The sequence below is a fragment of the Pezoporus occidentalis genome, unplaced genomic scaffold, assembly GCF_034315485.1.
Source record: "Pezoporus occidentalis ecotype Australia unplaced genomic scaffold, CSIRO_AGI_Poc_V1 ctg31, whole genome shotgun sequence".
NCBI classification, from domain to species: domain Eukaryota; kingdom Metazoa; phylum Chordata; class Aves; order Psittaciformes; family Psittacidae; genus Pezoporus; species Pezoporus occidentalis.
Genome location: NW_026915052.1, coordinates 3,208,621 through 3,222,567, shown reverse-complemented (window position 1 = coordinate 3,222,567; position 13,947 = coordinate 3,208,621). Strand labels below are relative to the sequence as shown.

The 13,947-nt window shown below is 42.6% G+C and overlaps 1 protein-coding gene across 3 annotated transcripts in view; it reads right to left on the bottom strand.

Annotated features, from left to right (window-relative positions):
• Positions 1-13,854, bottom strand: part of PPP2R5C (protein phosphatase 2 regulatory subunit B'gamma) — an 85,116-nt gene extending 71,262 nt beyond the window's left edge. For all 3 annotated transcript variants that reach the window (XM_062627944.1, XM_062627945.1, XM_062627946.1), the window contains exons 1-2: positions 13,731-13,854; positions 11,986-12,051 (exon numbers count right to left, since the gene is read on the bottom strand). In XM_062627944.1, the coding sequence (XP_062483928.1) occupies positions 11,986-12,051; positions 13,731-13,757 (93 nt within the window). In that variant the 5' untranslated portion in view covers positions 13,758-13,854. The remainder of the gene's footprint in view (positions 1-11,985; positions 12,052-13,730) is intronic.
• Positions 13,855-13,947: the final 93 nt, after the last annotated feature.

Here is a 13,947-nt window from a genome sequence, read left to right as displayed (position 1 = left end):
ATGTCTGTATTTGTGTGCTCCCTGAACCATTCACAGTAGTTTCTCACCTCACATACTCGTACTGAAATATTTTTTGCTTTGCCCCCTACCCACCAGTTTGGTATTTCTATTAGATGCTATGTAAGAGAGTTACAGACCCTGACAAGTTCTTGGCCAGTTTAGCAGTATAGTCATAAGCGTGGCCACTTCTAAAGAAGTGTTACACTAAATCATTTCATCTCTGGTCTCATTGTGCTTTTATTTTAAACATCACCAGAAAAGTTTACTTTTCAGGACTTCAGACTGCTAAACTGAGCAATGACAAAGAAGCGTATTAAATTATAGTCACTATAAAAGTGTAGCAAATTAAACCATTTGGCAGTTGTCTTTTAAGAAGGACATTCGGGAATGGGGCACTATTTTTTTCCTAGATTTTATTTTTTATTGTCCCTTAGCACCTGGGGGCTGGAGGGTGAGGGAGAGGGGAACCATCATGCTTTAGACCCAGCTGGTAACTCAGCACCATGCAGCCGTTCGCTCACCCCTCTACCCCTTCTCTCCGGGGCAGGATGGGGAGGAAAACTGGAAGACTGTAAACCCCACAGGTTGAGATAAGAACAGTTTAATCATAGTATAGTTAGGGTTGGAAAGGACCTTAAGATCATCTAATCACCACCTGCTAATAACTAAAATAAAGTAAAATATAGTGATAGCAGAAAGAATGCCAATAATGATAATACAAAACAGCAAAAGAAGAAATGAAAGCTCAGAAAACACAGGTGATGCACATGATACTTGCTCACCACCTGCTGACCAATACCCAGCCCAACCTGAGCAGTGATCGGTCCCTTCAGGGTAACTTCCCCCAGTTCATATACTGGGCATGACACGCTGTGGTATGGAATACCCCTTTGGCTAGTCTTGGTCAGGTGTTCTGCCTCTGCTTCCTCCTGGCTTTCGGTGCCCCTTCTCACTGGCAGAGCACAAGAGACTGAAAAGTCCTTGATCAGGGTAAGCATTACTTAGCAACAACTAAAACATCAGTGTGTTATCAGCACTGTTCTCAGACTGAAGCCAAAACACAGCACTGTACCAGGAAGAAAATTAACTGATACAGATGAAACCAGGACACAAACCAAAAAGCCAAAGCCTACCTTCCCACATGTAGAATTACAGATTTATTCTGACTTCAAATGAAATGGAGAGGAAAAAAAAATTCACAAGATTTAATATTTGTGAAGTCTGTGAACATATGGGTAGCATTCAATGGCTACCTCATTTTCTTCCTATTTATATTTTCTATGGAATAACTATATTAATCATTAATGCATATGTGTAATACAGACTTAATACTTCTTCCCTCTCAAGAGTTTAGTAGTAGGTGCTAGCTCTTATGAAAAAGCTTAACAATTTGAAACAAAGGATGAAAATTATGTTTTCAGTTTACAAGATGCCAATATCCATTTTTGAAGGCCACCTCACCCAATGAAGGCCTTTGCCTTCATTGCTGTGTTTCCATTCAGGAAGGATTCAGCGAGTTTAAAAGCATGATTAGCAAGTAGAGGATAGCAAGTACTGAAACAAACCACAAATGAAGTCCTCACACATCATGTTACAGAAGTAGTTGTCAGCCTTCTGTAATAGCTAGAAGGGCATAGGATCCTGTTTTCAGAAGCATCTCCTTTTAGGTAAAGAAATACTTGTTTACAGGAGTGTTTGGCACACTTTATCAATTCCATTAGTTTTAAAAGCATAATATTAAAGATACATAACAGGCATTGTTAAAGTAACCTCTTTCACTATTCAGTATTAATGTATATTTGCTTTGGATGCAGAAGGAAATTCCAATTGCCAAAACAAAACCGCAAGATGTCATTAAAAATAGAAAATTACAAAAGTTAAAAACAAATTGCACAGCTGCTTTAAACATAACACAAAGTACATCCTTCTAGTCAGCAAACAGCACCTCATTTAGCATTACGAGTGTATTCACTTGCTACACTGTAGTATTTTTTAATGGTTATATCAACCCATTCAAAAGATCTCTAGGAAAGAAAAACAGAAATGCAAGCCATGAACAAAAATTAGCTTTCAAACTATTTCTTTTTTAAAGAAGCTGGCACACCAATTTAGAGAAAAACAAAAAAACAAAACCCAAAGAAACCATCCTGAGGTCTCACACACTTTATTTACAGGTCCAATAGAAGAGAAAATCCATCCTGATTTTCTGTGCAGTTTTGGTTTAAAGTCCTGTTTCACTAACGTTAGGGGTAAAATCCCAAGCCAAAAGCACTAGAAAGTTTCATAAAACAGAAGGCCTAGCATTGCCCATTCACAGCCCTTCTGCGATTCAAACTTCAGAGAACTAGATGCTCAAGTTTCAAATTTATTTCATTATGAGTATCTCTCTTCTTCCAAATGAAGGAACAGTGACTTTCAAATCAATTTTATCTATTGCATGGGACTGACTCAAGACAGTGGCTATAGTGTAATTAGAGGTGCCATGCTTGACCTCGTGCTCACCAACAGGGAAGGGTTCATTGGAAATGTGACGCTCCAGGGCAGCCTTGGATGCAGCGATCACGAGATGGTTGAATTTGAGATCCTCAGGACAGTGAGAAGAGTGTGCAGCAAGCTCACTGCCCTGGACTTCAAATGAGCAGACTTCGGACTCTTTAGGAACCTGCTTAGTAAGGTTCCATGGGTACAGCCCTAGAGGGCAGCAGGCCCCAAGACTGTTGGGTGATATTCAAGGATCACCTGCTACAAGCTCAGGAGTGTTGCATTCCAACTAGAAGGAAGTGCAGCAGGAGGGCCAGGAGACCTCCTTGGATGGATAAGGAGCTCCTGAGGAAAATTCAAAGGAAGAAAGAGGCTTATAGTAAGTGGAAGCAAGGACAGGCGGCCTGGGAAGAGTACAGGGATGTTGTCTGGGAAGCTAGGGACCAGGTTAGGAAAGCTAAGGCCCAGTTAGAATTAAACTTGGCTAGGGAAATGAAAGATAACAGGAAGGGATTCTATAGGTACATAGCAAATAAAAAACAGACTAGGGAGAACGTAGACCTCCTCCGGAAGCTATCAGGAGAACTGGCTACCCTGGATTTGGAGAAGGCTAAGGCTCTTAATGACTTCTTTGCCTCGGTCTTTACTGGCAAAGGCTCTGACCAAACCACCCAAGTCTTGGAAGGCAGATGCAGGGACTGTGAGAATGAAGACCTTGCGCCCACTGTAGGGGAGGAACTGGTTCGAGACCATCTTAAAAATCTGAACGTGCACAAGTCCATGGGTCCTGATGAGATCCATCCATGGGTCCTGAAGGAGCTGGCAAATGAAGTTGCTAAGCCGCTGGCCATCATATTTGAGAAATCATGGCAGTCAGGTGAAGTTCCCACTGACTGGAAAAAGGGAAATACAACCCCCATTTTCAAGAAGGGGAAAATGGATGACCTGGGGAATTACAGACCAGTCAGTCTCACCTCTGTGCCTGGCAAAATCTTGGAGCACATTCTCCTGGAAGGCATGCTAAGGCACATGAAAAACAACAAGGTGCTTGGTGACAGCCAGCATGGCTTCACTAAGGGGAAATCCTGCCTGACCAATTTGGTGGCCTTCTATGATGGCGCTACAGAACTGATGGACAGGGGTAGAGCAGTTCATGTCATCTACCTGGACTTGTGTAAAGCATTTGACACTGTCCCACATGACATCCTTGTCTCTAAATTGGAGAGACATCAATTTGATGGATGGACCACTCGGTGGATAAAGAACTGGCTGGATGGCCGCACGGAAACAGTTGTGGTCAATGGCTCAGTGTCCGGCTGGAGACCAGTAATGAGTGGCGTCCCTCAGGGATCGGTGTTGGGACCGGTCTTGTTTAACATCTTCATCGCTGACATGGACAGTGGGATTGGTTGCGCCCTCAGCAAGTTTGCCAATGACACCAAGCTGTGTGGTTCAGTTGATATGCTGGAGGGAAGGAATGCCATCCAGAGGCACCTTGACACACTTGTGAGGTGGGCTGATGCCAACCTCATGAAGTTTAGCCATGACGAGTGCAAGGTCCTACACCTGGGTCAGAGCAATCCCAGGCACAGCTACAGGTTGGGCAGAGAAGAGGTTCAGAGCAGCCCTGAGGAGAAGGACTTGGGGGTGTTGCTTGATGAGAAAATGAACACGAGCTGACTTCGGTGTGCGCTCGCAGCCCAGAAGGCCAACTGTATCCTGGGCTGCATCAAAAGGAGCGTGACCAGCAGGTCAAAGGAGGTGATCCTGACCCTCTACTCTGCTCTCGTGAGACCTCACCTGGAGTACTGTGTGCAGTTCTGGTGTCCTCAACACAAAAATGACATGGAACTGTTGGAACAAGTCCAGAGAAGGGCCAGGAGGATGATCACGGGACTGGAGCACCTCCCGTATGAAGACGGGCTGAGAAAGTTGGGGCTCTTCAGCCTGGAGAAGAGAAGGCTGCGTGGAGACCTCATAGCAGCCTTCCAGTATCTGAAGGAGGCCTGTAGGGATGCTGGGGAGGGACTCTTCATTAGGGACTATAGTGATACAACAAGGGGTAACAGGTTAACACATAAACAGGGGAAGTTTAGATTGGATATAAGGAGGAGATTCTTTCCTGTTAGGGTGGTGGGGCACTGGAATAGGTTACCCAGGGAGGTTGTGAATGCTCCATCTCTGGCAGTGTTGAAGGCCAGGTTGGACGAGGTCTTGGGCAATATGATTTAGCATGAGGTGTCCCTGCCCATGGCAGGGGGGTTGGAACTAGATGATCTAAAGGTCCTTTCCAACCCTAACCATTCTATGATTCTATGATTCTATACTGTCTGCCCGTCCAGCTCCTATATATCACAATCATTAGGGTTGGAAGGGACCTCTGGAAATCATCTAGTCCAACCCCCGTGCTAAGGGAGGGCAACCTAATAAAACCTTATTGAATACATACTGAAGAAACAACTAGGATACAGGTTGGTTTGTTAGGCACCACAAACAGCTTATTGATTCAGTCCACTGAAAACTTGCGGATTTGGGGATGTTTTATTACAGGCTATCAGCCATTCCTGATCATGATGACTATATAAACAGCATCAAACTTACAGTATGGTAGGGAGTACTACCAACCCCCTTAAAACACTGCTTTATGTTATATTATAAATAAATTCTTAGTGTCAGGCATTAAGAGAGATAAATCCAATCTATGCTAAATATATCCTTGTTGTTCTTCATAGAAGCAGATGTCTTTTTACAAATATAGAAGAATCTTATACCTCAAAGACACTGAACTTTGTTTATCCACAAATACTGTGCCACTGAGTGGCAGAGATTGCCCATCTAACAGAAGTTGGAAAGAGCTTACATGACAGCTGCTTTTTACAAGTGACAATAAATATTATACACTGAATCACATGCAGGTATAAATTAGCATACTAAACAATTAAAACAGGATTATCTCAGCTGATGGAAAGAATCTTCTGTAACAAGAAGGTTTTTCTAGAAATTATTTAGGAGCAGTCCCAGTCCCAACACATTTGAACAGGAAAGGGGAAAAACAATGCCAGAACTTTTAGAAAAGTGTTCTCCCTCCCTGACTCCCAAACTTCAAGCTCCTCTGCTGTTGTCTCTAATGAGTTGCCTAATAAGTACTTAGTTGTGCTAAGACTTTCATGTATAACTTTAAAAATTCTGAAGTAGAAAAACATAAGGCTACTTCTACATACGATCTCTGCTAAGAAACCCACACAAAACCATCAATGCCACTTCTAGTCCCCATCCTTTTCATATTCATCATTTTTAAGGAAAGTGGCAATTACATGTGTGCACGTAGTCAGGAATCAGTAACAAAAGTAACGAGAATACTCATGGTACTTCCCCCACTGTGTGCTGGCTAACACAAGAAAGGTGATAAAAAAAAAAACTGGGCAGCCACCTCTCAAAGTTCTGTCAGAACTCTCAAAGTTCTTTCAGAAAATCTTTACTTTTCCTGTTGGCCCATTAAAGAAATATTTCTATAATATTGTTATTATTGCTGAAAAAGTATTACCACAATGCTGAACAGCTTAACAAATCAACTTTCAAATAAAAATAACTTTACAAAGCAGGGAAGAAAAACCTCCAAAAACAATGCCTGATGAAACCGCTGCACTGGAAGCTATTACCAGTGTTTAATAAACCTACTGAAAAGTGACGGCTGCAACACAGTCATAGGACTGAGCATGGATGAGTACTTACAAAGCTTTTTTAATTTTTTTTTAAATTTGTTTCAACAGTGATTATAGTCCAACATCAGCCACACTTGCTGCCAATAAAGCAAACCATTTCTTGCACAGCATGAAAACTGGCCAATGGAGTTTGTATTTTATTGTATTTTAATTTGTCTGTATTAAAACAAACACCTTTGAAGTAGAAAGAACCAACCTGGGCAGCACATGGACACAACATGACAACACACACAAACATGCACACGTGCCTCAAACCACATTAGCCTTCTATTTGTTCTTCTGCATAGCTGAACTTGAGGAGTTATGAATTCTGTTCTTGTTTGTCAGAAGTCACCAAGCCAATACTTTCTTAAAAGTTGTCTTTCCCTTCTACAGAATACTCGGTACCCAGAATCAAGATGAGTAAAATTTTAAAAGTTTCATGCCTTCTTAAGCCAGTCCAGCTTGATGTAGAAGATGCTATCACTCCTAGTCACCTACTAGTGCCTTGCATGAAAGGTTACCAGTTACTTCTGACCCTTTCATCCCCTAGGTCAACCTCGACAGTTAAATGTACATGCTTCTAGACTATTTCAGCAACTGGCAAAAAGTGCAAGTTTTAGCACATACCTTCCCACAGGCAAAACAGACAGAAGTAAGAGTATACAGGGTTAAAATTTTAGCTTCCTTCCCCTGTGGCTGTATTCTACTGTTAAAATATAGTATTTGAATTTTTAGAAGTGTTAGTTTTTTCTAGAGAGAGAACAAGGCAATGTCTTGCAACAATCATTAGCTATTACCAAGCCACCTCTTTGTAAAGAAATAAGACTGACCATAAGTTATTATTCCCTTAATTCAAAAGGAGACCTCCACACCCCCATGACAAAACAAAATCCTACAATGATGCTTATTCCCGAGGCAAGTACCTTCTTCAAAGGCTGGTTAGGTCACACGAAACATGTATGTCCACAAGATATTAAGTGTTGGCATAGCCAATCCCCACACCCGGGCATTTTTTAGTGTTATTTGGGTTGGTTTTTTTTTTCAATTGAGTATAGGTTTGAGGCACTGGTAAACACCCTCCCCCCCAAGTATTTTACCAGAATAGAGACACTACTCCCCCACAGGGAAAAAAAAAAAACAAACAACCACCAACAATATGCAACAGAATAGATCTTTGTTCACAACCTGAAGACACTTAATATCCTGGACTAACTACTGAAGTAAGATGTTAGAGAGATTCAACTGCTCTGGCAACTATATAACCTGATTTATGTTTACTAACAGGTTACAACTGAAGTTAAAAAAAGCAAATATGATTAAGCTTCCATTTAAGTGTTATAAAAGTGAACAGTATGCGCAACTGGAAACTAGAATAATTGCATTAGGGTACAGAGGAAGAAAGAGACAAAGTAATGGAATTCCTTCCACCCAGGGGAGATTAAGCAGGGCTTAGGAAAAAAAAAAAAAAAAAAATCAATAAGAACCATCTAAAGATGCCACTATAAAAAACTTAAATTAAATCATTAACAACAGGAAAGAAATTTTACCCAACACCTCAGCTAAGCAACCTTCTAAGCCATACACTGGCTTGGAGAAAAACATACCAGGATAGAAGACCTTATATCTACTGTTTCTGAATCTCTCAGGTATCAGCTATTGACCACACAGCAAATATGAGAGGTCCAGGTTGCTTCATATGTAGCATGGCTCTTTTGGTATTACATCAAGTAACCAAGACATGGGGACTGTAGTGACAGGACAAGGGTAACGAGTTAAAACTTAAACAGGGGAAGTTTAGATTGGATATAAGGAGGAAATTCTTTCCTCTTAGGGTGGTGAGGCACTGGCATGGGTTGCCCAGGGAGGTTGTGAATGCTCCATCCCTGGCAGTGTTCAAGACCAGGTTGGACGAGGCCTTGGGCGATACGGTTTAGTGTGAGGTGTCCCTGCCCATGGCAGGGGGGGTGGAACGTGATGATCTTAAGGTCCTTTCCAACCCTGACTATTCTATGATTCTAAGAATCATGTGCATTCTTTCCTGTAAACATCTGCTTGGTGGGAATACTAGAGACAGGAAAATAGGCAAGACAGACCTTGCTTTCAAACACAACTTCAATAGCATTCCTTGAGATTTAAATGAAGAGGCATTTACTTCAGTAGGTGCATACTTCAGCTACAGTTTAGTACCTCTGTACATGCTTATGGGCTTCTACTGTAGTTTTCAAACTGCGACAAGTCATTTTCACCAACTTCCAGCATGGGCATCCATGACCTAGCATACTGGGAATCATTTCAATCTCTTTCCAAAGCTGTTGTACAGCTTCAGTCAACTAACATCTTTTTTCCCCTGACCGCAAGACAGAAACACACACTTGTTCATTTTTGTAAATATTACTTTTTTATCCATAGAAGTCATTCTAGCATCATTAATTCAGTTAAGTGCTATAGAAGTGTCTATAAATAAATTATTTGTGGGCTGCTGCTGCTTATGTTGTTCCTATTCTCTGAACAGTAGACAGTTTCCAGTCTTTACAATCTTCCAGTTACATGAAATGCATTTGCATTAAACACACTTAAAAAAAAATAAGAGAAAAAGTGAACCAGCATATTTCCAAATCAACTCATAGTCAAGAAGGATTTTTAAAAAGCCATGTTAAAACACATGTACAAGGAAACACTAAGACAATCTTCTTCAAAGAAAAAGGCCTAAAAACATATTAATAACGTGGTCCATCATATTGCCATATTTACTAGTCTTCACTATCTTAAAAAATACCCTCCTTTCTGCTCAAATAAGCGCCAGCTAACATACGTCATGATTACAGCCACCCACATTACCATGTAAAGTCTACATTAATATTTGTGTGCAATTACTCTATTAATTAAGTTAATGAGTCAAGCACTGAGGTGTTATAAATTGTATGAAGACTAAATAATGCCCACTGGGAATGGCAATCATACTATATGTGCCAGTCACATTCATAGAATGGTTAGGGTTAAAAAGGATCTTAAGATCATCTAGTTCCAACCCCCCTGCCATGCGCAGGAACATTTCACCCCAGACCATGTCACCCAAGGCTCTGTCCAACCTGGCCTTGAACACTTGCCAGGGATGGAGCACTTACACTTCTTTGAGCAACCTGTTCTAGTGCCTCACCACCTTCACAGTAAAGAACTTTCTTATAACTAATCTAAACCTTCCCTGTTTAAGTTTAAACCCATCATCCCTTGTTTTGATGCTACAGTCCCTGATGAAGAGTCCCTTCTCCAGCATCCTTGTAGGCCCTCTTCAGATACTGGAAGGCTGCTATGAGGTCTCCATGCAGCCTTCTCCAGGCTGAACAGCCTCAACTTTCTCAGCCCGTCTTCGTACGGGAGATGCTCCAGTCCCCTTACCATCCTTGTGGCCCTCCTCTGGACTTGCTCCGACAGCTCTATCTCCTTCTTATGCTGAGGACACTAGAACTGCACACAGTACTACAAGTGGGGTCTCGTGAGAGCACAGTAGAGGGGCAGGATCACCTCCTTTGACCTGCTGGTCATGCTCCTTTTGATGCAGCCCAGGATACAGTTGGCTTTCTGGGCTGAGAGCGCACGTTGCCAGCTCATGTTCATTTTCTCACTGACCAACACCCCCAAGTCCTTCTGCACTGGGCTGCTCTGAATCACTACTCTGCCCAGCCTATAGCTGGGACTCGGAATACCCTGACCCAGGGGTAGAAACTTGCACTTCGCTACACTGAACTTCATGAGGTTGACACTGGCCCACCTGTCAAGCCTGTCAAGGGTCCCTCTTGATGGCATCCCTTCCTTCCAGCGTATCAACTGAACCCCATAGCTTAGTGTCATCAGCAAACTTGCTGAGGGCGCCTCAATCCCACCACCATGTTGCCAACAAAGATCGGTTCCAACACCGAATTCCCAGTCCCTTTCCCATTCTGCTCCCTACTCACATATGATTAGGCATCATAGATAAGTAAACTGTAGTTTTCACTGGGAGTTCTATCAGGAAGGACAACTGAAAAAGAAAAATGCATGTACACTAAAACATATTATAGAATCATAGAACAGTTTGGGTTGGAAAGGACCTTAAGATCATCTAGTCCAACACCTCTACCATGGACTGGGACACCTTGCACTAAACCATGTGGCCTAAGGCTCTGTCTACCCTGGCCTTGAACACCACCAGGGATGGAGCATTCACAACTTCCTTGGGCAACCCATTCCAGTGCCTCATCACCCTCACAGTAAAGAACTTCTTCCTTATATCTAACCTAAATTTCCCCTGTTTAAGTTTCTCCTATTGAAATTCAAGTCTCTTACATTTAAAAAAAAAAATAAAGAAAAAAAAGAAAGAAAAGAAAAAGACACCAAATCTGCAAACACAGAAATTACAAACAAAACTGCATATATGTTTTAGTTAACATTTAAAGCTCTCAACTAATCAACCATGGGAGCTTTACAATCTACCCTGAAGTACCAACAAGGAATAAGAAAATAAATTTTGGTCTCAGCAGCCTGTTATTCAGAAACTTGAGTAAATAAGCAGTCAACAAACTTACAGCAAAGCTACTGAAAATGACAAGTCTTACAGTTGCACAGAAGCTAAACTTTTAGCCAAAAACCAATACTTTAACATCACAGCAATATACTGTAAAGACAGAATGTATCACAATAAAGTACATCTATTTACACCTCTATAAACATCTACACCAACAGATTTCTTATTTTATTCTATGAGCTTTCCTAGTAGCTAAGATTCCTCCACCAAAACTCAATCAACTCTTACCTGAATTTGCTGAAATACTTTTACAAGGAGTTTACAAGTTTTAATGATCTTACTTTAAGATGCTAGTATGCATCTTTCTGCAAAGCAAACAAATGAGAACTCATTGAAGTGCATCAGAAAAAGCGTACTAAATATTCCCACCCACCTACCCTCAACACTCATTTCAGGAAGGAGAAAATGGTAAAGCTGAACGTGTATTTTTGTTCTCAAACACTGTTTTTTAGTATCAAGACATGTAGCTTAGAGGCTGAAATACATAAGCTTTTAAGTTTAGCATTTTGCATTTGGTCTGGTGTGAACATTTTAAATGAAATTTCAGAATCCCTCTGAACAGTGGATTTCCAAATTAAGCAGATCTATTAATTCCAAGTTTCTGGATTAATGTGGGAAAAGAAGTGAATAATGATTTAATAGACCTCTTTCAAGTCATTACACCTTGCTGGTGAACAAAACAGAGAGCAATGCAGAAGGAAGAGGAAAAAAAAGATAAAAATAATTAGCATCAAGAACCAAACTCCAAACAAACTCCATTGTATACAGATAAAAACAAATCAATCAACAAAACAACTGGCAGCCTTTGATTAAGCCTAAGGTATCCTAACAATAAAACAGGCTACTGACACTTAGCTGACAGGCCAACCTTGACAGTTTGAGAGAAGAGGGCACTGGGAATTACAGAGGATGCTAAAAACTGGAATAAGCAACTAGTAGACAAGCCTCAAACCTCACAATAAGACTAGAAAAGTAAAATGGATGTATGGCTTAACCAAAAAGAAAACATGAGTATTTAAGGCTGCAGCAAGCAAGCATTTACTCTAAATAAAATTACCTTCCTCAAGAGCATGTTCTCCTAATTTTTGTCAAATGCCAGAGCAGTAGTTCCAACAATCACTTTCCATTAAAAACCACTTGTCATGTCAAAATTACAACCACCTAGAAAAATTCAGAACATTCTTCAGAAGTAATGACAAATTTACCTGGAAAAAACTTACATATTTTAGTAATACTTACCTCATGCTCCTGGTTATCTTGTCCCTCTTTGCCACTTTTTCCACTCTTGACTGATTTTGCAGGTTCCTTTAAAAAAAAAAAAAAAAAGTTTTCAGTCGCAGTTATTTTGAAAAAGAGATCTAGACAGATTTTTCAAGCCAAGAAATTAGGTTTTCTTTAGACACTCTCTAAAAGTACCAAAGTTGATAGGACAAAAATTATACAGTTTTATTGGAAGATCTAAATAGTGAACTATCTATCTCTACAAAGCTGCTTTAAAGATTTTTCATCTGCAGGAAGGTTTTAGAATTTTATTTATGCCTCAAAATTCATCCATGAAGTACATAAAGAAAAGCTTTCACACAGGTAAGCAGGCATGGACAAATTCAATGCAAGTAATTTGAACCATGCCTAAGAACTTACCCTTACTGTCTTTGTTTTTTAACTTCAGGAATATTTATATTTAGTTTAGCTTTGAAACTAGCATCAGTGCCAGTTTTACATTTCATTATTTGTCTGTTCTAGGGGCTAGAGAGTCTAGTATAGAATCAGGGCCATAACTCAAATTTCTCCCTCCCAGCATTATATTTAACTTGCACCCTTTACCCAAAGCATATTTTTGAGATTCGTTATCCTCAGAAAGTAAAGTATAAATGTTTTTACTATCAACTGTGGCAAGAATATTGAGGAAAAAGTTAAACCAACCCCCATAAACTGTAACACCCAAGCTCCCTACATCTAATTTTAAAATGCTGAAAAACTAAAAGACAAGCAGAAGTCAACTGAAAACAGAAGGTGTAGAGGGAGATCAGCTGGATGAGGCAGACCGTAATACTTCACTGTTTCTGACTTCCACTCATATGGCTAATTGTCTGTCATATTAAATGCAGTACAGTTAAGTTGCTGTTGGATTTTGAAGTTTTCTGCAACCATTACTTGTGCAAGATCCTTTCGTGACTGCCAGAAAAGTCACTCCCGGGAGTACCGGGGAAAACGGAGGCAATGCAGGGCCAAAGCTAGATCCTCTCCCACTGTCAGGCAAAGGAGGTGAAAAGATTTCGAGTGGCGACTGAGTGCTCACGGTGATTCCCCAAGCACAACTTCAGCTGCAGCCATAGCCATGCAGCTGTGAAACTTCCCAGGACTGTGACCGGGAAAGCAGCTGTGGGGCACCCCCCACCCTCAGCCCTGCCGTACCGCCATGAAAAACGCCCCTGCACCCCGAAACATATGCGGCCCAACGCGAGGTAGGGGACCCCCGTACCAGCTCAGCCTCCTCCTAGGCACGGCAGAGCACGTTTTCCTTCCTCTCCCTCCAGCACTCCTCCGCACGCCAAAACCACGGCCTCTCTCCACTGACCCCCATCTCTCCGGCTGCCCCCAACTCCGCGCCCGCCTTTCGCGGGCTCCGCTCCCCCACTTTGCCGGGCAGACCCCAGGGACCCGGCGAGACGACACCGGGACTTCCCTTTCCCCGGCGGCCACAGCATCCCCCAGACTAGGCCTCACCGGGAGCTACCCCCTCCCCAGCGCCCGGCTCCCGGGGGAAGTCAGGGGTCCGGCACACAACAGTGAAAGGACCGGGCGGCCCATCGCCCGGTTCCCTCCAGCGGCAGGGAACGCCTCGCTGCCCGCCTCAGCGCTGGGCTGCGCTCGCCACTGCTGCCCCCTGCAGCGCTTTGCCCCAGCCCCTCCTCCCCGCGGGGCCTGGGCCCCACAGCTTCCCCACGCAGGACCCAAGCCCACCCACGACAGCAGCGACTCACTTTTTCCTTCTTGTTTTTATTCGGCATGGCCGCCCCACGCAACGCGGCCGGAGAGGCGCAACCGCCGCGGCCCCACTCCGCGCTGCACCCGCGCCGCTGCACCCCCCCCGGCCTCGACTCTGGCCCTCCCCCCACCCCCTTCCTCCTCCGCCCCCCGCCCGCCGTGAGCGGGCCGCTGCCCCACCATTGGCTGCCCTTGTCACGTGACCCGAGGCTC